General features: G+C 33.5%; 4 protein-coding genes across 7 annotated transcripts; 1 reads left to right on the top strand and 3 right to left on the bottom strand.

Annotated features, from left to right (window-relative positions):
* Positions 1-140: 140 nt before the first annotated feature.
* LOC120258190 lies at positions 141-4,010 on the top strand. The gene is made up of 8 exons (XM_039265548.1): positions 141-308; positions 396-457; positions 542-625; positions 889-943; positions 1,241-1,376; positions 2,005-2,055; positions 2,359-2,483; positions 3,687-4,010. Exons 1-7 carry the CDS (start codon positions 191-193, stop codon positions 2,456-2,458), a joined length of 606 nt encoding a protein of 201 aa, XP_039121482.1. The 5' UTR covers positions 141-190; the 3' UTR covers positions 2,459-2,483; positions 3,687-4,010.
* Positions 4,011-4,150: 140 nt separating this feature from the next.
* LOC120258188 (probable protein phosphatase 2C 12) lies at positions 4,151-6,623 on the bottom strand. Its single transcript, XM_039265546.1, has 5 exons — positions 6,235-6,623; positions 5,157-5,489; positions 4,952-5,069; positions 4,579-4,802; positions 4,151-4,484 (listed from the first exon to the last, which is right to left on the bottom strand). The coding sequence occupies exons 1-5, from the start codon at positions 6,436-6,438 to the stop codon at positions 4,305-4,307; spliced, it is 1,059 nt and encodes a 352-aa protein (XP_039121480.1). The 5' UTR covers positions 6,439-6,623; the 3' UTR covers positions 4,151-4,304.
* A 3,299-nt stretch (positions 6,624-9,922) lies between these two features.
* LOC120258450 (jacalin-related lectin 19) lies at positions 9,923-11,407 on the bottom strand. The gene is given in 3 exon segments (XM_039265868.1): positions 9,923-10,438; positions 10,673-10,906; positions 11,271-11,407. Coding segments are annotated over 3 exon segments (558 nt in total). The 5' UTR covers positions 11,280-11,407; the 3' UTR covers positions 9,923-10,123.
* LOC120258448 (pentatricopeptide repeat-containing protein At1g10910, chloroplastic) lies at positions 11,372-19,945 on the bottom strand. 4 transcript variants are annotated; one of them, XR_005536000.1, is made up of 12 exons: positions 19,507-19,944; positions 18,385-18,469; positions 17,179-17,442; positions 16,731-17,033; positions 16,403-16,507; positions 15,594-15,693; positions 14,596-14,915; positions 13,961-14,137; positions 13,768-13,896; positions 13,027-13,267; positions 12,305-12,368; positions 11,798-12,099 (listed from the first exon to the last, which is right to left on the bottom strand). XR_005536000.1 is itself a non-coding variant. In XM_039265866.1 (11 exons), the coding sequence occupies exons 1-10, from the start codon at positions 19,776-19,778 to the stop codon at positions 13,037-13,039; spliced, it is 1,986 nt and encodes a 661-aa protein (XP_039121800.1). In that variant the 5' UTR covers positions 19,779-19,945; the 3' UTR covers positions 11,372-11,469; positions 13,027-13,036. The 4 variants fall into 4 exon arrangements, 3 of the variants coding, with proteins under 3 accessions (XP_039121800.1, XP_039121799.1, XP_039121801.1); XM_039265866.1 differs by lacking the exons at positions 11,798-12,099; positions 12,305-12,368 and adding an exon at positions 11,372-11,469 and having other exon boundaries at positions 19,507-19,945; XM_039265865.1 differs by having other exon boundaries at positions 11,798-12,368.
* Positions 19,946-21,507: the final 1,562 nt, after the last annotated feature.

The following is a 21,507-nucleotide window of genomic DNA, read 5'->3' as shown; positions in this document are numbered from 1 at the left end:
TATATAAAGAATTTTAAGTTAAAATGTTGATGTTGTACAATGAAAATAATATGGTTTTAATGAGATTTTTGTAGTTAATTATCTGAATTTATAGGGTATACGTGCAAATTTTCTTATTCCTTTTTATTGACCTTGAAAAACCGAGTGGCGCCATTTCTCTGTTGCTGTGAAGGAAAGCCAAGAGACGCTCATGAATCGAACTGGGCGATGGTGGAAGCTCCGCCGCCGCGGTGCACCCGGCGAGCTCGATGACGATGATCCCTTCTCTCTCCCATCGCACGACGATCTCCAACCAATGGACACCCAAGGTCCGTTTCCTCTGAAACCCTAGCCCTCGATTTTGATTCATTCTCCTTTCCGATCTTGATCCTTGATTGTTTGTACTTCGTACCCAGAGCAAGAGGATATGATCCTCTCTTTCGAGAAGAATCATGCTCAACAAAATCGTCTCTGGAGGGTACTTTCTCTTCTTTGATCGCTGAGGCTTGTTTCCCGAGTTATCTATTTCGTGATTTGCTTCTCGTTTGTTTCTCTCTTGCAGGGCGTTTTTGCAGTTTTTCTCATTGGTTATGCTGCTTTCTCGATGTACTCCGCTTTTTACCAAGCTCTGTTTCCATGGGATCTGGTATCAGATTGTTTGCTTTGTGTTTTCAGTTTGAAAAATGGGGAATTAGATTAAAAAAAATTTAGGTTGATATAATTGATCAGTTTTAACTTGCTTCTTGATAATATAAAACCACTGTTCCTCCTGGAGGTTGCTTAATGCTTTTTCTGGTGATGTTGTGGTGTATTGTCTAGGATTAACTTCAATCGTTGAATTTTAGTGACGTTTGATGTGTATCTTGGTCTTTTGATGGTGTTTGTGATACTGATTTGTGGCATTTGTAGCGTTATCATGCTTACTTCATGGAAGAGATGCAACCGTGGATTGTAATCTTAGCAGGTTTGTTCTCTATTGATGAACTCTCTCTCTCTGTAAATTTTACTTTGCCACTTGATAACTTGATATCTATCATTGTACATATTTTTAATGATTGTTGTTGGATGATGTTTTTTTTATATTAGGTTGCGCGTACTCCTCTATTTTTAAATTTATGATATGATTTAACCTAGATTAGCTTTCATTAATTTAGCCCCCATCAATCATGGTATTAAAATCTAGTTGCATGAGTTATATATGTTGAAAGTTAAAACACACTTGATACTGGAATTAGTAGTTACAGGGCTGTTATGCCTGCAGATTGGGTTGCTGTTCTCGCTTGTTTGTTCGCAGTCAAGGGGCTTGTTGATAGGTCAAGTTCTTACCAGCAGTGGTTTTGGTTTTCATGCTGTGCAAGCCTATTTTTGACTGTCTTTTGGTTATATTACATGCTCAGGTACTTATGTTCTCATTTTTCTATTAAATGCTATACTTTTTATTAAATATTTGAATCAAACACCCTTGTTGCATGGTGGGGACATTTGCAATGTGTTTGTGAGGGAATGTTTTCTCCGTTGATATGAGAGAAACAAACCACCCCTACATCAAACATCAAGAGGAACCGATACATATGTTTCACTTCTTTGGCTTCTTTGGGCACATGTTACCTGCTTTATAACTCAATTATTACTTACAAATTGTACAATTAACATCATGCAATGCAAGTGGAAGAACGAATATCTCTGTGACTTGGGAACCCTGAAAGTTCTCTAATCATATTGTTCAATGTAATTATGCATGAGAATAAGCTGCATACACAGCCCTAGATTTGTGGCAAGGCCCTCAAGAAATCTGCACCTACCGCTGGAAAGCTAAAATCAAGTTGATTATGATCATACCAATATGCTCAATATCCTCAAGTAAACTTTATATTTTGATTGTTGATTCATTGAACAACTTTGGTTTGTGTGGCAATGGATGAATATTATGGAAGGAATTGTTTGCTGTGCTTTTGATTTTTTAGTGTGGATATATTTCTTCTATAACCTTCATAATAAAATGTGTTTTTACCACTCTCATTCCAGGCTGCCAAAGTTCCGGTGGGATGTAATTTGGCTTCCTTTGGGGCCTTTAAGGTATTCTCTATGGGCGCTGAGTGCTTTAGCTAGTTATTGAATGAGAATTGCACCTGTATCAATCTCTAGTTGAGACAGAAGAGAAACTGTTTTGAGTTTTATTAATTGATTCAAGATCACTGTTGGACATTGATTTGATGATCCGAGTTGTTGCTTTCTATAGGATTGAACAAGAGAGATTTGATGCTATCTAATCTAGTGAAACTCAGCTATAAAATGACATTTTGCTGCACCTCCGCTATCTTATTTTGTTTTCTATTTTGCACTTTTTATGTTTTCTTACTTCCATTTGAAAATTTGCAGTGGGTCTGGAATCTGCTTTTATATAGACCATCTGCTGAAGGAGTCGTTTGAAGATATAAGAAAGTTGCGCGGTTACATGTACAATTATAAAACCATATGAGATCATGTGCACTTCTTTCAGTCAGGTTAGTAAAAAAAAAATAAAAATAAAATATTGCTGTTAGTTCACCCGTTAAGTGAGAGAAGTGATTTGAGGTCTTCAGTCTTCTAGATTTGCATTGATATTTTAGGCTTAGATTTTAAAAGTTAGTTTGTCTGTCCCCCTTTTTTTGTTTTGGGTTCCAGTTGGACTTGTTCAATCTTAATGTGACCTTTGAGCTTGTTATTTATGGCATGTAGTTATCAAACTGGGACTAGACTGAAAACAATACTGGATTTGTTGACTCATATCACAGTTGATAGTTGCTACCAAATATAATTTAGTGGGAAGGACCATATTTTCTCAGCAAATTCCCGATTGCCTAAAAATTCCCATTCACCTTTTAAAATCCCGAAACAGTTACTGAATTTTTTAAAAAAAAAACTCATTTTTTTTAATTTAAAATAATTATAATATAATTTATATTTTTAAAACTATATATTTTCGTTTTCTCCTCCCCTTCTCTGATGAGATCCACAGCGGAGGATGTGCCCAGGTGAACTGGCTGCACCCTCACCAGTGAATTCGCACTTCAGGAAGCTCTACCGGGTACACATAGGTGAGCTTCAAGCTTGCATTCTGCAGGCAAGCTTCCCTGCTAACTCCACTATGAGCTGGCCCAATGGGTGAGCTCACTTGCACCAGTGGGATGAGCACTGGTGAGCTCGCTTGGGCTGGCCAGTTTACATGATCTGCAGAGCTTTCCGGCGCGTCCGACAACATCTTTGGCAGGGAAGATGAATACAAAAACAATAAAAGAAAAGGAAGCATATAATTGGGGTTTGTATTAACAGGGACTAACAATGAGACTTTTTTTGAAAAGTAGGAGCTAAATTGGGATTGAAAATTGCAAAGGGTTTAGTTGGTCGTTTAGAAAATATTTGGAAACCTACAAGTCCTTTGCCTTTTAATTTAGATATTTTTTTGGATATTCCTCCTTTTTACTCTGAGACCCAAAAAGATTTAATTCCATTGTGAAATTCTTACTTAGATGTTTTTTGGCTTGAATTATATATATACACACATTGTGGACTAACTGCTTCAACTGCACTATCTTTTTAAATCATCTTTGGTTTTCTTAGAAACTGACACAAGATTTGCCTTGCCTGCGTCAATTTTCCCGGTATTTTTGGTTGGAATGCATAGTTTCTTACTTTCTGGTTTTGTAATTCTTTACACTTGAATGCAGATGTTTCAATTGCATCACTCATCCCAGCAACATCTGGATGCACTCTGACTTCATAAACTCCGGCAAATGCTTATTTATGGATCTAGAAGTCGTATCTCATTTGATATTCTGGGCAGACAGGAATCTTTCCCAATCTTGCAAATATAAACAATGTAAAGAATCTTGTGCATGGAGCCAAAATCCTGATTGTCATGAACCTTTTTTGTTTCTGTGTTTTTTATTTTATTTTATTTTTTTGGGGGCCCTTTTCTCAGAAAGGAGTGCCTGAAACAAATTTGTGCTTATTTCCTTTTAAGGTCAGGAAATGCAGGCGAAGTTACTTTATGGGTTATTATACATTGCATAATTGTTCTCTGTTTTGTACTATAATTTCTTGATTTTAGATGTTCTGGTTGAGTTTAATGCACTTGTTTGCTTTTGTTCTTGCTGTAATCTTTCTGCATACCATTTGAATAGCTCAAAAGTGTAAAACAGCTTCTGAAGATCCGCATGAGTGGTTGCTCTTTTTGCACAAAAACAGTAATATAGGCCACTTCCTTCAAATGTTCTACATTCTTTTCCTTGTTAGAAAACAAAGTTAGAAACATCATATGCCTTCACTAATGATGCAAGTTGTGCTCATATTTGCAGGTCTTGCAGAAAGAGGCAAACAGCAGTGCAATCATCCGCTCTTGATGCAGGATACTTGCGTCTCCAAGCGCGGACAGCTGCATCCACTACCGCCTTTGATGCCTCCTCTTTGCGACTCGTGGACCATACTATTGCCACCACTTGATCATTAGTAAGCACATCCCATACCTGTGTTCTCAGGTGAGACCAGCATTAGAAAAATGAATGTTTTTTTTATCAATGTACTTAAGAATTCAGAGTAATGGAAATAGCAATGTTTTACCCCATCAGTTGCTAGCACAATGAATTGATCCCTGCTTGTCAGGAGGTGGTATGAAACCTGGGGGACAGCGATGATGCCGTAGTTTTTTAGCTGTAAGTCTCCAAAGGCGCGCGCCATTGCAAGTCCAGGGAAGTTGTCATTAGGTAACCACACCCTATAATTTCTTGGCTCATCCCTCAGTGCAAACACTCTGCCGTTTTTCTTTCTTATTCTTTCTGCTTCTTCTGCAATTCCCATTACTCAACTTGTTTTACTGGTATTGATATATATAGAAAACTCTCAATGTTACAGAGTTCACAACTTTGAAATCCAGTTTTATGCATCTTGATATGGGAACAATTGTCAATTCTTTATAGAACTGCATATATCTTACCTGGTAAATCTGGTTTCAGATCAGTTGTTAGTTGAACAGCTTTCAAGAAACCATCATCCGATATCGTTCCCAAAACCGCTCGTGAATCTCCAAGGTTAGCAATAATTAAATCATTGCCCTAACATCATAGCACAAGATCATCAAAACTTCAGTTTTTCTGTTTTTTTTGTAAGGTCTTTCACTAATCTTTTGGTTAATTATATACCTTCTTAATGATAGTAACTGCTGTTGTTCCACTGTAGGAGCAGTCCAAATTAGGCTGAAATGTAAGCTCTTTGTCCATGGCTTTGAAGCCATTGATGCATGCCTGTTTCCACTCATCGAACCACGCCGGCGATGGCGACGAGTAGTCCTCATCATCGACCGAGCTATCATCATCGCTATCAGTGAGTACACCGGTGTTGTCGGCCAACATAAGCGCATCGCGTTGATTGATTAATATTGATGGCAGGTAATCCCTGACTAGTTTGCTAACCATATGACCATTCCTGCCATGTCCATCAAACACCCCACAGAACACACCTTCCATTCCATAACCCTTTTTGCATTTCATCAAAACAACAACCAAGTCAATTGATTCATCCACACATAATTTACACTTGTTATTACAATCAGATCTTGGATTTTCACATATACCAATTATTTTCATCAGATATATATATATATATATATAGAGAGAGAGAGAGAGAGAGAGGGAACTTGTTAAATAATTATGCAATCAGATAGCTTTATTTACAACAAAACAAAACAAAACTCTGATTTGTAAAGTAGGTAAAATTTAAGCAATCAGATAGCAGCAAGCTTTTAACATAAAGGATGCACACATTATTATAAATTTATTTATTTTCCATAGATCACCTACCTCAGAACTACTCATCTGGATATAATTTCAAGCTCTTCTCAAGGGATTTAATTTGTAATACCAATCTTATACATATATATGTTATGAAATACTTAACTAAATTTCTCTTCTTTTTTCTAATCTATGTTGTGAATGGACTCCAAATAAAATCACTTGCTATAGAGAAAGAGAGCAAGAAAATGAAAGCAGTCTTTTTGTAGCTTGATTAAAAGGTATAAAACCATGAGAATTATTCTACAAATTAACTCAGAAATGTTCCTCATAACCCCTAAAAAAAAAGAAAAGAATTAATCACTTTACTTTGCAACTCCAATACATCATAATCAAAGAGCTATTTTTAGAGCTCTACTTAAAACCTTTAATAATTAAAAAAAAAAAAAGCCACAAAAATAAAGAAAGAAATCAAAGAAAAAGAAGGTACCTGGTAAAGGATGGCACAATCTTGATTAGGACCCTTCTTTCCTTGTTGAGAATACAAAGAAACCAAACTTTTAATCCCTTCTTCTTCTTCTTCTTCTTTTTCTTCACCATTATTACAACATAAACCCCCTTCTTCCACTCTACACACTATATTCTCATCACTCTCTTCTTTCCCTTCATATGAAGATGATAAACACATACCCATAGATCAATAAATATAAATTAATTAATAATATTATTTATTATATGTATACACAGAGAGAGAGAGAGAAAAAAAAAGAGATAAGAGGGATCTAGAGAGAAAGAGAAAGGTTTTAATGGCTTTAATGGCTTCTTCTAAGGATGTGGTTGAAGAAGAGGTAGAAGCAAAGGCATTGGTGGTGGTAGTGTTTTGTATATACAAGTCAAGTTGATAAAGTTGATGTGGATGGTGCTTATCAATGGGTTCTATAGTACTAAATACCAAAATTTTGATGGAATAAGATATTTGATAATTTACTATTATCTATGGTCCGCAAATCCATTTGATAATTTTTTTATTTTTATTTTTATTTTATTTTATTTTATTTTATTCCTGTGAGGCTGTGATAGTGTTTCCGTAACCCATGGTTCAGTCCAAACTAACCCTGCTATTGTTTTTTGACCTTGGGTTCTAATTATTTTGTTTTATTTTATTTATTATGAAAGAAATACTACGTGGTTTTTGGCTTCTTGTTAGCATGATGGTGGTTTAGATTCCCTTCGAAACTTTTTTTTAAAAAAAAAATTTAGAGTTTGAAAGTAAAGTAAATTTAATAAATTGGTCAAAATATTAAAACTTAAATTGGATTTATTTAAAATATAAAATGATCTAACCTGACTCATATGATTTATTTAGTAGGTTTATAATAATATTATTAAATGTAATTGTTTTTAAAAATTAATCCGTCAACCTATCATAGTCTTTTAACATGTTTTATGCATTACTTTAGAGAAAATATTTGTGTAAACCATTCTATTCATTTGTTCTAGATAAGTAGATCATAATTGACCTTAATATATATATACACCATATATATGTATATATAATTAAGCAACTATTGAAGGGTATGCATGAGAAAAGCTTGAGGAGAGCCAATACCTAACTTGCAGTGTTTTGGACACAAAATGAGACTGCGTGATGAAAAATTAAATATTATGTTTGACTTGGACCGCTTGGTTTTCACTATCACTTCTTATATATATAACACTTTAAATTTTTATTTATTTATTTATTTATTTATTAATAAATATGATAAGTCAATACATAATACATACTTTGAGTATGCTCACAATCAAAAATTAAATGCCTTGTTATATATTCTCATTTAGTAGCATCCATAATTAAGGACTCATTATGAATAAATAAATTTTTATATCAATATTTTTTTATAATACGGTCAATGCTGCTAGACCAAAACTTGTTGCCTATTTGAAAAATTTATAAGAAGATATATATATATCCTTTTGGAAACCAAAATTATTTTATATTATATATATATATATACAAGCATAACAAACTCTTTTATTAATGTTCTTATTCAATCCTACTTATCAACTTTATAACTCTTAAATTTAAATATGATATATAAACCATAAATTAACTTTAGATCAAAATTCATGTACTTTGGTTTTTTTCATCCCCCTATCCTCACTAGGTAATTATACATAACATATATATATATATATATATATATATATATATATATATAATGAATCAATGATAACCCAATGGAAAATAAATGGCAATGGAAAAAGTAAAGAAAACAACCACAAGTTGAAAAGTGGCTTGTCTGATTTCCCAATAGAAAAGTATGAATTGAATGGTGGCGTTATATTTCATTATTGGAGATGTGACATTCTATTTATCTATGGACGAACTGATGGTCCAATGGAAGAGGCTCAATGATCACAATTTATTTGCCATTTGACATTTGTTGACTATTTATTTCCTATTGCTTTTCTTTATTATTAAAAAAAACAAAATCACATTAATTTGATTTTTTTTTTGTCTTTTTGTGATTTTTTATAAAAATATAAAGAATAAAGAGATTGAATCACCTTTTTCTAAAATAAAAACAAAGCCAAGAATAAGATGATATTTATAAAACTAAAAAATATTACCAAGATGTCTCAAGTAAATTAAAAAAAAAATTGATTTCTCCACCTTTTCAAAAAAATATATATATATATAAAAAATGTCCCAAGTAAATATTATTTTGAGAAAATTGCTAGCTTACGGTGGGTAATTGGTCCAAATTTTATCAAAATATAGATTGATAATTATTTTTTTTAAGTTTTACAAAATGAATAAAGCAAAAAAGGTAAATATATTTTATATTTTTATAAAATTTTTTAAAAAAATTCATTAAATGGGTTTAAAAACAAATATAAATTTTAACTTCGGGTATTCAAGGAAAAAAGTATTAACATAATCTAGTTACTTTATCCTGCCAACCATGCCACTTGTGCACATATATCTATAATTGAACTCATCTAAAATCTTTTGCTCTTTGTAGCGTTGTAGCATGTCCTATCAATGTATATAAAACATTCCACAGTTTTAAAAGGATGAGAGAGAAGAGCAATGTGAAAGACAGGTATATTTTATTGTAGCAGCCAGATAAAAAGTATAAAAAAATATTACACCATCAATCAAATATGTTGTTTTGTTAGTCGGTTTAAATTCATTGTGTTACTATTTATAAATACAGAAATTTTAAAAACTCGATGAAGATGGTTGAATTTTTTTCCAACAGTAGAAAACAACTTCCCTAGATTTGAAACATACACACGTGTATAAACGATTCATTATAGATATACACACATAAACATATTGAAAAATATTTATTTTAAATTGTCAATTTTTTTTATTTGAATAGATTTTTGAAACCAACCTAAAATATTTGTGAAAATAAACAATTTTTGTTGATAAAATAAACAAAATTATTCAATTATTGAGTTACGTATAGTGATTTATTTTCAAATTCAAATTTTGTCAAGACCGTATGTTATCTCTAAAAACGGCTTAAAGCTATAGGTCCATAACTCATTGAAGCTTCTAAAAATTCGAGTCAAATTTTAAATCATGATAACATTATATTCACCCTTTGTTTAATATAAATGTTTGATAAATTTTGAACTGTCATTATAACGTACATAAAGCACATATGAAACTGTGTATAAGAAAATACATTTAACGAAAACATTCAACAAAAGATTAAAAAAAAGAAAAGAAAAGAAAAAAAGGTGTAATAGAAAAAGTCATTAAATAAATTTTAGACTTACAGAGAAATACCTAATCATGCCGTCATTAACAATGTCAAGAAAGAGACATGATGAAGGGAAGTAATTAAATAAAGGCTAATACATGATTTATTTGCTTACAACTAAATTAATTTATTAACATAATATGCTGTGGACTTGTCAACAACTCAAACTAACCCATGACTTCCTTGCGGCTCTTCAATCACTGAACCAAGGATACCAAATTAAGTTGGCTTTCCCTTGTTTATAAGTCAATGCTTTGGAGGTAGACATTTCAGCTGATTAAGTTCACATCAATTGCAGACTTGGAAACAAATCAACCATATTACAAGACCATGAATGTTATACAGTTTTTTTTTTTTTTTTAATAAAATTAATCTCAACTCACAGATGAACAAAAAGAATAATCAAATGGTGGTTTAGGAGATCAAATAACAATTACATGATCACAACAATACAACAAACCATCATCACAAACATAACATATATATGAATATATATAGGTGGATGATAAACAGATAAAAGATTTATATAGAGAAAAATAAGCTCTAAACTAAAGACTTGGTGGTCTTAGTATCAGTAGGAGTGTTGAGGGTTGGATTACATCAGAAGCCGAATTGTTTGCCCAACTTCTGGAGCTTTTGTTGCACTGATTGGCAGAGACTGGTAGTTTTGAGAACATGGCCGAGATAGAACCCAAGAGCATCAAGATACCACCCACTTCTTCCATAAAAACCAACAATCAAACCTTCATCCATCAACAGTGTGAATGGCGTCCCTTCTTCAATCCCAAACGGTCCGAAGCTTCTCCTATTGCTCTTCAGAGTAAGTGAGCGGATGACCGGAGAACCACCATAAACAACCAGTGCGTAGTAGCCACTTATACTGATCAAGAACTCATCTGGATAATCCAGTTTGATCTGCAGATTGAAGTATAGAATTTTACCATTAGCGTTACATGGGCTTGACTCATTCTAAAATGGTGAACTAGTTCTGATATTAGCAAACATGGAAGCTTAACCTAATAGAATAAAAGCAGTTTCTCAAGTGAGCTTTGAAACTTGAATCTAATTCATGTCAATCCTGTTTTTGGTGAGTTTCAATTCAATATCAAGAAAATAAATAATAACACAAACAATGAGTAGGGAACACACTTGGGAAGTCTAGTTGCCACCAGTGCCGCCGTGCTTTTGGGAGGAGTTGACAGGTTTGCCAGCTTTGTCATAGTACAGCACTTCGATAGAGTCAATACATCGATCATATTTGAGTGTAATCTCTCGGATGCCATTGTAACTACCATCGTCCCAAGCTCTGCCTCCATGCCCTCCCCATATTCCTACTTTTATGGTTTTCATCTTCTTTGCACCCTTATCTTTCTTCTCACTCTCCTGAAATCAAACTCATATTAAGTATAACACCACACAACATCAGAAGCAGCAACAGCGGCAGCAATAAGAATAAGATGATGATTGTAACAGCCACGGGAACGAGAAATTCAAGCATAAGGAGATGCCTTTGTTAATAAAGAATATATTAAACCAATCCAAATTTCTCTTATTTGGAGACAAGCAAGGCAAAAGTAATAACAGTAACTTAAAATTATGCTAGAACCACACAATACATAAAATAAAAGGACGGACAGTTGCGAAACAGAAACTAAAATCACATCCTAGAGAGCAACTAAGAAAGAACAAAAATCACATAAAACAAAACTAGCAAGACATTGAAACAAAGGAAGATTTAGTAGATTACCATTTGCATGAAGATGATCACTTCGAAAATCCAAAGAACAGCAACAAATTCAGTTGCAGCTTTAGAGTCTGTAAAGGCATTCTGGAGGCATATATAGTGCAGTGGGAATAAATACGAATGCTATTGTTCTGTTCCTCCGCATCTCCTATGTAGATAGTCCTCCAACATTGAAAAGCAGGAGCACATAAGGCTAGCTGGGCTGTGGAATCAGTAAACCATAGCAGATTAAAAAAGAAAGGACTTACAAGTAGAGCTTTTTGCAAGCACTTTGAACGGCTTATGCAATGAATGAAATCATTTTACATGTAGAGATTCTAAGCATATATTCTCCATTTCTCCTCCCATTTCTAGACAGCCATGTTGTTCAATATAAACCAATCTGCAGCAACAGCCAGCTATCACACTATAGATAACCTTCAAACAACTCATGCATTTTGTGCAGAATCTAAATATGACTCAGAATAAACATAAAAAAGTTATATTCCACTACAGTTTCTGGACAGCTGAACTTTTGCTGCACTGACATCTAATCAGATATAGATTCTGATTTCTTAATACTCTCTCAAGCACACTATAGATAACCTTCAAACAACTCATGCATTTTGTGCAGAATCTAAATATGACTGTCAGATCAGAATAAACATAAAAAAGTTATATTCCACTACAGTTTCTGGACAGCTGAACTTTTGCTGCACTGACATCTAATCAGATATAGATTCTGATTTCTTATTACTCTCTCAAGAAAGAACAAACATTTAAGAACATTAGATTCCATCCTTCATTGTTACAGTATGAGTATTAACCGAGTTGTAAGGTTGTGCAACTTTTCCTGCATTTCCCAAAAAATAAAAAGGTTAAGCTATCAAAATACTGGTGTATTACAAAAGAGATAGGTGCTTTGTTAATACAAGCAAAAAATCCAACTTCACATTTCAGTTAGCACCATCAACACCCGCAAACCTTTAAGCTTAAAGAATCATTGAGGAAATAATGTCTCTCTGTTTACTATATTAGTCATGGACCAGTAAACATACAATTCACAGGCGAGGCAACATATGTATAGGCAGGAACAGGTTGTCATCAGCATGCCAAATAAACCTGCAAAGGCTTTTGGACTTAGTCACTTTGCAAAACACTGGTCAGTTGAACTGCAGAAATTTAAGAGTAATAAAATTTCAAAATGAGGCAATAGACAAATGCATGATCATCTACTTGAAACTGCTCTCTTTACAAAAAAGACAGAACCTGCTTTCCCAACATAACATGTGGATCCATAAATCAGTCAAATAGAAAATAGATGTCCCAGTTTCAACATTGTTAGGGATGATAATTCCTTTTTTTGTCTTTTCTTTTCTCTCTGAATTGAAGCTTTCACCCAGGCACTAACAGAAAAATCCTGAAGTGCAGTTTGCGAAGAATGATTCCTGGCCTTCCAAGCTATGTACAGTGCATTATGTCGTGACAAAACAAAGAACTACCTCTTGGATCATTTCAGATATCTATGGTACCTATTGACACTTGTTCTGTTATGTCCGCATATGCTCAAGTGGGATGAGCATATTGTAGAGAAATTTGGTTTGAAGAATATAAGCATCTTCACTACTCTATTATTGAGTATGTTGGTCAAACATGAATTTGTGAAAGTTGAATTTATTCCGACTATAAGTGAAAGAAAGAAATGTATACTTTTATTTAAATGCAAAGCTTAACCATGATCTGAGTTATATGATCCCTGAAACTTGAATATACTACTTACCATTCAGGAGCTATTTCTTCACTTCTGAACTGCTGGACTTTCTCAACATCATTTGTTGTTTAGATAAGATTTCAGCTATGAGCTGCTTTGGCCCAAACAGACCTGAGTTTTTAAGAAGCAAGTTCCTCGATAATGAGTCTACAACATAACCTTGTCCTGACATCCATTGTAATAATTGCAAAAGAAGCTCCTTCTTTTCCGGTTTGCCAATATACCGTGTGATAGCACGACGAAACACCTCCTAAAACTCGCATAAAGAAATGTCAAATCCTAATGTTTTTCTGTGTTAAATTAGATGAAAATCTACTAAATCTAAAGAATCAAAAGAAGTATTTATCATAAGAACTACAAGAACACGGGTAAAAGAGAATAAAGATCTTCAAATGAAGGCAAAAAACACCAAAATAGTTACGCAACACTCGTGCCAAGACAGTTATCCAAGACACTTCACGCGAGATATTAAAGCAAGAAGAGTCATAAAAAGATACTAAGTGCACCCAAAAAAAAAACCCATCAGGGCACTCATGCCCACTTTAAGTTCTAAACGCATAAGAACCTTCAGAGTAGTTTTATTACAGCCAATTACAGCACCTCAATTTAATAGAACCACAGAACAATGAGTTAATGGCATGTAAGCATCTTGTTCACAGAGAAAATTTGAAGCTACCAAAAATATGCTGCTAATATAGAAATGAAACCTATGAAGAAGTTCTGAAGAGGTCAGGGAATCAGATCGTATACCTGATTAATCCTGTGGCCAGCACGGTGAAATGCCTTCAGAACATCATTTATCAAGTTTATGTTGCCTGACTTCATGAATGTAATTGCAAATTTCTCCAACAAGTGATTGGATATAGACTCCGCATTATCCTATCACACCAATTGTGGTTTTAAGTTAAATAAAATAGTTTCAAATGGAAAATTTACAATATACCTTCATTATAACATATGCATCTTTAAGAAGCCCCGCTGCAACTAAGATATCTAGCATCTGCTCATGAAGGATCTTGCGCATATTCCTTTTACTATACTTCAGGAAATTATAGACAGAAAATGCTTCTGAGGGAAATCCACCTTGTCCTAATTGTACAATTAGCACAGAACAAAGTTCCTGAAAAAAGAAAAAGTCTCACTTAAACATGCAACTGATTCATTGTAAGAGAAATAGTGTCCACAATTTAATTCATAAATGAAATCCTAACCTCAATTCCACAAGAAGTGCACATTTAAACGAAATAAACACAAAGATGCATGTAATATCTACTCATATAAAGATAACCTAAGAGTCTGTGATAAGGTTCCAAGTAATAAAAATGTCACTTCAATACTTGTTAAGGTCAGGAAAAATTGCAAAATTACTTCCATATCCGATGATCAAACAAAAGTCAGATAAAATATTTGCCCCTCAAAAACAAGAAGCAGCTTTGTTTGTGTATAGGTCTATGCAACTTCTCATTCACAGATCGAGGAATGTGCCACAGGACAATTAACAATAAGGGAACAAAACCATAATGGCAGAAAGTAGGTTTGGTATAGCATGCTGCAGATGTAATATTGATGACAGATTACCTCATCAAGTTGATGGCCCCTCTTGTTCATGTCTTCAATTGTTCGGTAGGCAAGGTGATACAGTTTCTCTTTACAGAAATACTTAATCAAGATATGAAATGTATTCCAATCAGGAGATATTGACAGCTCATCCATTTTCCTCATCATTTGCATTACATTTTCCATATCACCTGCATTGCAGTACGCTCTAAGTAGTGTATTTAGCATAACTAAGTCATATTTGGCATAACTGGCCTCAAAATCCTTGGCTAGTTGCTTTGCTTCTTTCAGTTGTCCACTTCGACAAAGAGCAGAAATCATGATGCTGTAAGAGTATCCATCTGCAGAAATGAGAAAGAAATTATAATATTTAGACAGCTATTTACTAATTATAAGTCCAGGTAAAACCCATGCCTGAATATATTAATGCTAGAGCATAACAGTCAAAGGGATTACTCAGGTAAAACACATGCCTGAATATCTTAATGCTAGAGCATAACAGTCAAAGGGATTAATTATAGGAGTGTCCATCTGCAGTGTAGAGAAGCAAACATGATAACATATTTAAAAGATTTCTAATTATTATAAATTCAAGTAAAATGATGTATATTTATCTTACATACACTCTTACCTCAGATATTCACCTGTAAGCAATAAGCAAATACATGAAGCTCAAGCACAACAGTGATATAGATTTAATTCATAATCTGCCATTGTCTATAAATATAAATTTTTTTTTAATGGCGAATTTGATTGATAGATCACCAAAAGTGATCATTCTTGCAAATGCTCAACATGCACAAATACTCATGTGCATTGCATAATCCATCCCACAGGCTGTCAAAGAGGTGTCATTGACGACAGAATTCAAAGAATATTAAAATAAAATAAAGTAAAATAATGGAAAATAATGTTGTAGAGACTCTACAGAAAGTTATTAGATTGCTAGTGGTAGATGATACATCAGGTGTGAGCCAAAAAAAGTTTGGTCTGTTTTTCTTCAGTCTTGAAGAACTTACCAATTTTTACGCCTTTTCCCCTCATTTCAGAAAATATTGCCTTTGCTGCCTGTACATCTCCCGACTTGGCAAGATTGTCCATCAAGACACAGTATGGCATCTATAGACGAACATAAATAAGTTCACAAAGGGAGAAAAGTAATACAACATGCTTTGAAAGAATGCTTCTAGGTATGGCCAAATTCCATTGATAAAAGGTTCATAGGAGCAAGTGAAGTTAGCATGTGTAAAAATGAATCAAAAAGCAAAATCCCAAAGGCTAAAATGACAGATGGCAGGACCAATTCCAATAAAATAAAGATGTGGATGATAACGATTGAAAATTTATGTACGACTGAGGAATATATAACAGCCCCATATAGTGCAAACTTTGGCCCCAGAAGGTGAAGGCGTGGTGATGAACCAGTTTTCTAATGTCAGTACAAATTCATGATCTTATTTATGCCAATTTGAATCCCAATCAGATCTAAATGCACATAAACAGATGTGTATTGCACAAGTGGAAATCTAAACACAATGAAATATAAATGAACTATAGGTCACTGTGCAACAAAGAACTAATCATACTAATGCTCATGCCCAAGCTCCTCCTCACCACCCTAATATGGGGTTTGACACAAATCCATTTTCTAGTTATTCAATTAAGAAAGTGTCATCAAAAGCAGAAAACCTGATTCTTTGTGAAATGTCGGAAACTTTGCAGGTTAATCATAACAATAAGAAGTTGGGTGGATTTTGTTGGGAAAAGCCACAATAAAGTGAAAGCTACAATTTATATGGTTTGTATTAAAATTCAAATTTTACTTTACCTCATCTTTAGCAAACCCCAAATCTTCCAACTCAGTTAGGAGTTTCCTTCCTTTTTCAAAAAGCCCCCCTTTGGCATACACCTTCAATAAAGTAGTAAGAATCACCTGCCAAAGCAAAAGTTATAGTTTGTTAGAAAAAAACATATATGTCTAATAGAAAGCCTGCATAATTGAAACCAAATTGACAAAGAAACTTGTGTGTGTGTGCGCCTTTAGTGACTGCATATTCTAAGGGGAAGCATTTTGTTAGAAAGAGAAAAAGAGTACAAGCCACAATATATATTACTCCGTAAAGGAAACGACATATGTAAGTAGAAATGAAGCTCACCTTATTTGGAGCCACACCTGAAGAATTCATGCTTTCTACTAGCTTTTCAGCCTTTGTATAATTCCCATCCAGTGAATATGCATTCAGCAAAGAGCTATAGTGGAATATGTTAGGACAGCAACCTTCATCCAACATCTGCTGGAAAAATGCCTCTGCTTCTTCAGACAAATTATTCGAAGCACAAATTGATATCAGTGTGCCATAGATTACACTGTCCTTGTGTAACCCATTATTTTCAAGTTCCTGGACTAAATGCATTGCTTTTATGTAACCATATTTTATTTTGGCACACCCTGCTAAAAGCTAGAATAAACAGAAAAAGGCATTAGTTAAAAATTTAGGGCTGGATAAATATTCTCATCTACCAGATGAACAAGAGAAACCATACAGAAGTCCAAATTTTACAATATAATAAGGTTAGGATGTAAAGAAAGTCAATATCACATACAGTACTGTAAGTGACTAAATCTGGTTGGAGACCATCATCCTTCATCTGATCAAACAATTCCATGCTTTTCTCAAACTTTGCATTCCTAACCAAACAACCAAGAACAGAATTACAAACGGACACATTCATCTTTGTCGACTTATCCGATATACTGTCATAAACTTGTAGACCTTTCATCAGGTTGCCACTTATACCCATATATTTGAAAAAACTGCTGTAAGAAGCAAAATTGAGCTTCTCACATCTCTGCATCCAATCAAAAATCTGAAAAAACAACACAGGCAAGAAGTAACCATCACTATTAAATATAACAATATATAATCCAACCAGTTGAACATATCCATTGCCTGCTATACATAAATGTGTCACGCAAATTGTGTCTTCTTACAAATTGCATTAAAGAGAACCACTAACCCATCAAATGATGCAGAATAAATTGACCTCTACCTACATTAGAAAAAAGAAATCTCAAAATCAAAAGATTAGGTGTGCTAAACACACATAAATATGATTTTCAAAAGAGCCTTTCAATCGCAACTAACATAATATATGTTACAGGCAAACCAACCATTCATTGCACTGGCCCAAATGCACAATTCAAGCTAACAGCTTACACTGATAGGATGAGTGACCCGGAATTAAATATTTATATCTATATTTGCTAACTTAAGCAATGCAGAATATTAGTAATTGTGCACAAACCTCAAAAAGGTATATAAAGGAAGTATAGTGTGAAACTATGAGAGCTAAACAGATGGTATCTTAGATTAAAGATTTAAATGGAATACAAAATAATGTAAATGCAATATGCAAGGCCATTTTGGTCTTCCTAAATCTTAATATTGTAATAACAAAATATGATATGTCAATATTTACTTCAAAATTCGAACTCTGATGCCTCAAAAGTAGAATTCGACATTTAAGGTGAGTGACAAAAATCAAGCTTGTGCACCATGGATATTTAAAGAAAGGTGAGACAAACTACATATGCAAATTCATTACAAATCATTGGAGGAAAAGGACATATCAAGTCCACAAGATTTTTCCAAACCAAGCAAGTAATTGCAATTAGATAATCCATTGTAACTAAAATTTGAGGCCATTCACTTACATCTATTCCAAGCAAGAGATACAAGCATAAATATTGCACTACCATGCACATAGACAAGTTGAAAAGGAAAAAAAAAGTTCTTCTACTTGTCCAACCTGAGAAACTTCATTCCATCTTTTTGACTCCCCAAAATGGCGTAGAATTACATTTAAGTCATGCGCTTGCAGTATTCCCCCTACTCTGTATTGAGATAGCAAAATTATATCACATTATCAGCATTCATATCAAATTAGTGATCTTCATAGCTGATAAAGTGGTAGGGTAAAAAAAAATTGCTATAAATTAGAGTGATAGTCGTTCTACAGCATTGGAAAATATAGGGTGAAAGAAGTTCTTAGTGTCCTACACAACGAACAATTCTGATGTGCACAACAGTAGTTTCAAGATTGCAGTTCTTTTCTTTTATTAGCTACCTTTTTTTTTATTTATCTCGCCTGATTTTCCAAGGTAATCCTATATAAGATACTTGCTTGATCAAGTGGCTTAACTTCCCCTCCTTCAAGTGTCCTTTTGTCATAAATTGGGGGAAGTGCCTGCTTGCCTAAACTTATGCTATAGCCATGTCAGTATAAAATAACTGAAGCAGGGGAAGTGGGTATCACATTGACAGGCCACTACAGGCACATGTCAGTTCCACCAAAATAAACACCGAAAGTAAGACATCAGTTTCACTTCCCCAAATCACTGCCCTTGTTGTACGGAAATGGGACTTTCAACCAACTTCAGACCACCTTCCTGACGGAACACCCAAAATTTGAACAAACCATACATAGCATATAGAAAGAAAATAATAAATAATAAATAAATAAATTAGAAAAGCCAAGGCTTTGAGTAATAATAGTGCCTAAGAAACAATGGGAGGTAGACATCCAACAAAAAAAAGAAATGGTAGATAAACCCTCAATGTCTCCCTTGTTTCCTCATTAAATTCCTCTCATCTATCATTAATAAACAGTATTTTTCCAATATTTACATCAAATTCCAACCAAAACCCTAGAAATTCAAAATGAGCAATAATAGTGCCTAAGAAACAGTGGGAGGTAAACATCAAACAAAAAAAAAGGCCAATAGTAGATAAACCCTCAATCTCTCCCATGTTCCCTCATTAAATTCCGCTCATCTATCATTTTAATATTCCAATACCTACATCAAATTCCAACCAAAACCCTAGAATTCAAATGCTAGAACAAGAATCAAATGGAATCAAGAGGAGAAACCTCAAGAGAGCCGAATCCAAGTCAGTGGACTCTTTCACTTCGGCAACCGCAGCTCGTCTCGCTGAAGACTTTGCGGCAGGGTTAATGGCATTCGGAGAAGAGGAGGCGAGGGACTCCTTCAAGGCAGCACGGATATGCTCGCAATTCCTGCTCCTCACTCGGATTCTAGGTATGAAGGCGAAGAATGGGGAAGGAGAAGAAGAAGAGGCCGTGATGGAAGCGCCGGTGCCGGCGGCTGGTGGTGCTCGTGGAGGCGCCGGAATAGCGAGCATCGTGGATTGAGGTATCGCCGCGGGAACCGTCCCGCGCTAGGATAAGGTGATAGTGGATTCGGATTCGGATTCGGGTTCGGGTTCAATGTGTAGCGGATCCGGATCCGGATCCGTGATTAATTTTGGACTCATTTATGGGCCTTGGAGTTGGGCTTGGCTGAACTTTATAAAAGAGAAATGTTGATTTTTCTATATAATTTTTTTGATTCGATTTTTTAACATCCTTTTTTACTAATCTCATTTTACTATTTTAGATATTTTCTTTGGTCTTTTTTACTTGTATGTTTAGAAAATTTGTGAAAAATTAAATATTATTTTTTTAAAATTTAATCTACAACCTCTAATAAATTATACTCCCTCCCATCTTTTTTACTTGTTCATTTTAACCAATTCGTATAGATTAAGAAATTTGGTTAAAGTTAGTTAGTAATCTAAAATTTATAAAAAATTATATTAATTTTCCAAGATAATTTTTATTTATAATATGATTTAATAAAATATATAGTTGAATATAATTTATTCGAGAAGTGCATTAAATATAAGGATAAATTTGTAAAGGATAAATTTGTAAAAAGAATATTTAATGCTTCATAATTTTTTAAGATAGATAAGTAAAAAAACGAAAGAAAACCTTTGAAATTGGACAAATGAAAAGAACAAAGGGAGTATTCAACTACACATTTTTTTTAAAACATATTTTAAATAAGTGTAATATTGGCAAGTTAATGTAATTTTTATAATTAACTTTAACCAATTCTCTTAATTCATGTGATTTACTTACAATGGGCAAAAAAAAAAAAAATACAGGATAAAACATATGTATATACGACCTTATTAATTTTATTATATTTAATTTTGGGTCTTTTCAACTTATGTTTTTATGGACGGATAAAATAACATAAAAACGTTAACATCCATCTCTATGATAACTATTAAATAATAAAATCTAAAAATCTAAAATTCTTAAGTATGTATATGTATACATAAATACATACAGGATGTATTTTTTGGAGACACTATAGATTTTTAATCTACGCACATCCCAGAAGTGTTAGATTAGCATGTAACTGGCCCAACGTTGTCAAAAGCCGATTAGATTTATTTATTTATATATTTAATGCATCAATTAATGGAGGGGAAGAACAACACACCACGCAACTACCAGAGTGACATGTTCGACAGCGTTTGTGTTCTTATCTCCATGAAATCTGGTCAATGACAATGACATGCTCTAAGTTCTACAATTTTAGTTGAGAAAATTAGTCACTAACTAATAACTATAGTACTATTCTCAATGTAGGCTTATTACAAACTAGACTTTAGTGCTCTCATTTGAACCACAACAATAACCCATTAATTACTATAATAAAAAGGGATTAAAGTTCTTGATTAGGAGCCAAATGAGTTGGTTTAAGTATTGGCTCACTTTAATATTAATGACTAAATTAAAGTATATTAATTTGCATTAGATTATTTTTGAATTGATAGAATTTTTATTGTTATTCTTTTAAAAGCACACTTTTTAAAAAAAAAATATGGATAACCCATTCAATTCAACTTCGATTTTTTAAATAGTTTAGAGAATAAAACACTCTTCTTCTCAAGTTGTTTATTCAATATCATTATCTATCAACTATTAACTATCATATATTTAATACAAAAGTTTAATATTTAGATTTGCTTTTGTATGAAGCAATTGTGGTTTCATACACAATTAATATATGTTTTT

The sequence above is a fragment of the Dioscorea cayenensis genome, chromosome 4 (assembly GCF_009730915.1).
Source record: "Dioscorea cayenensis subsp. rotundata cultivar TDr96_F1 chromosome 4, TDr96_F1_v2_PseudoChromosome.rev07_lg8_w22 25.fasta, whole genome shotgun sequence".
NCBI classification, from domain to species: Eukaryota; Viridiplantae; Streptophyta; class Magnoliopsida; order Dioscoreales; family Dioscoreaceae; genus Dioscorea; species Dioscorea cayenensis.
This window is presented reverse-complemented; position numbering and strand designations above follow the sequence as displayed.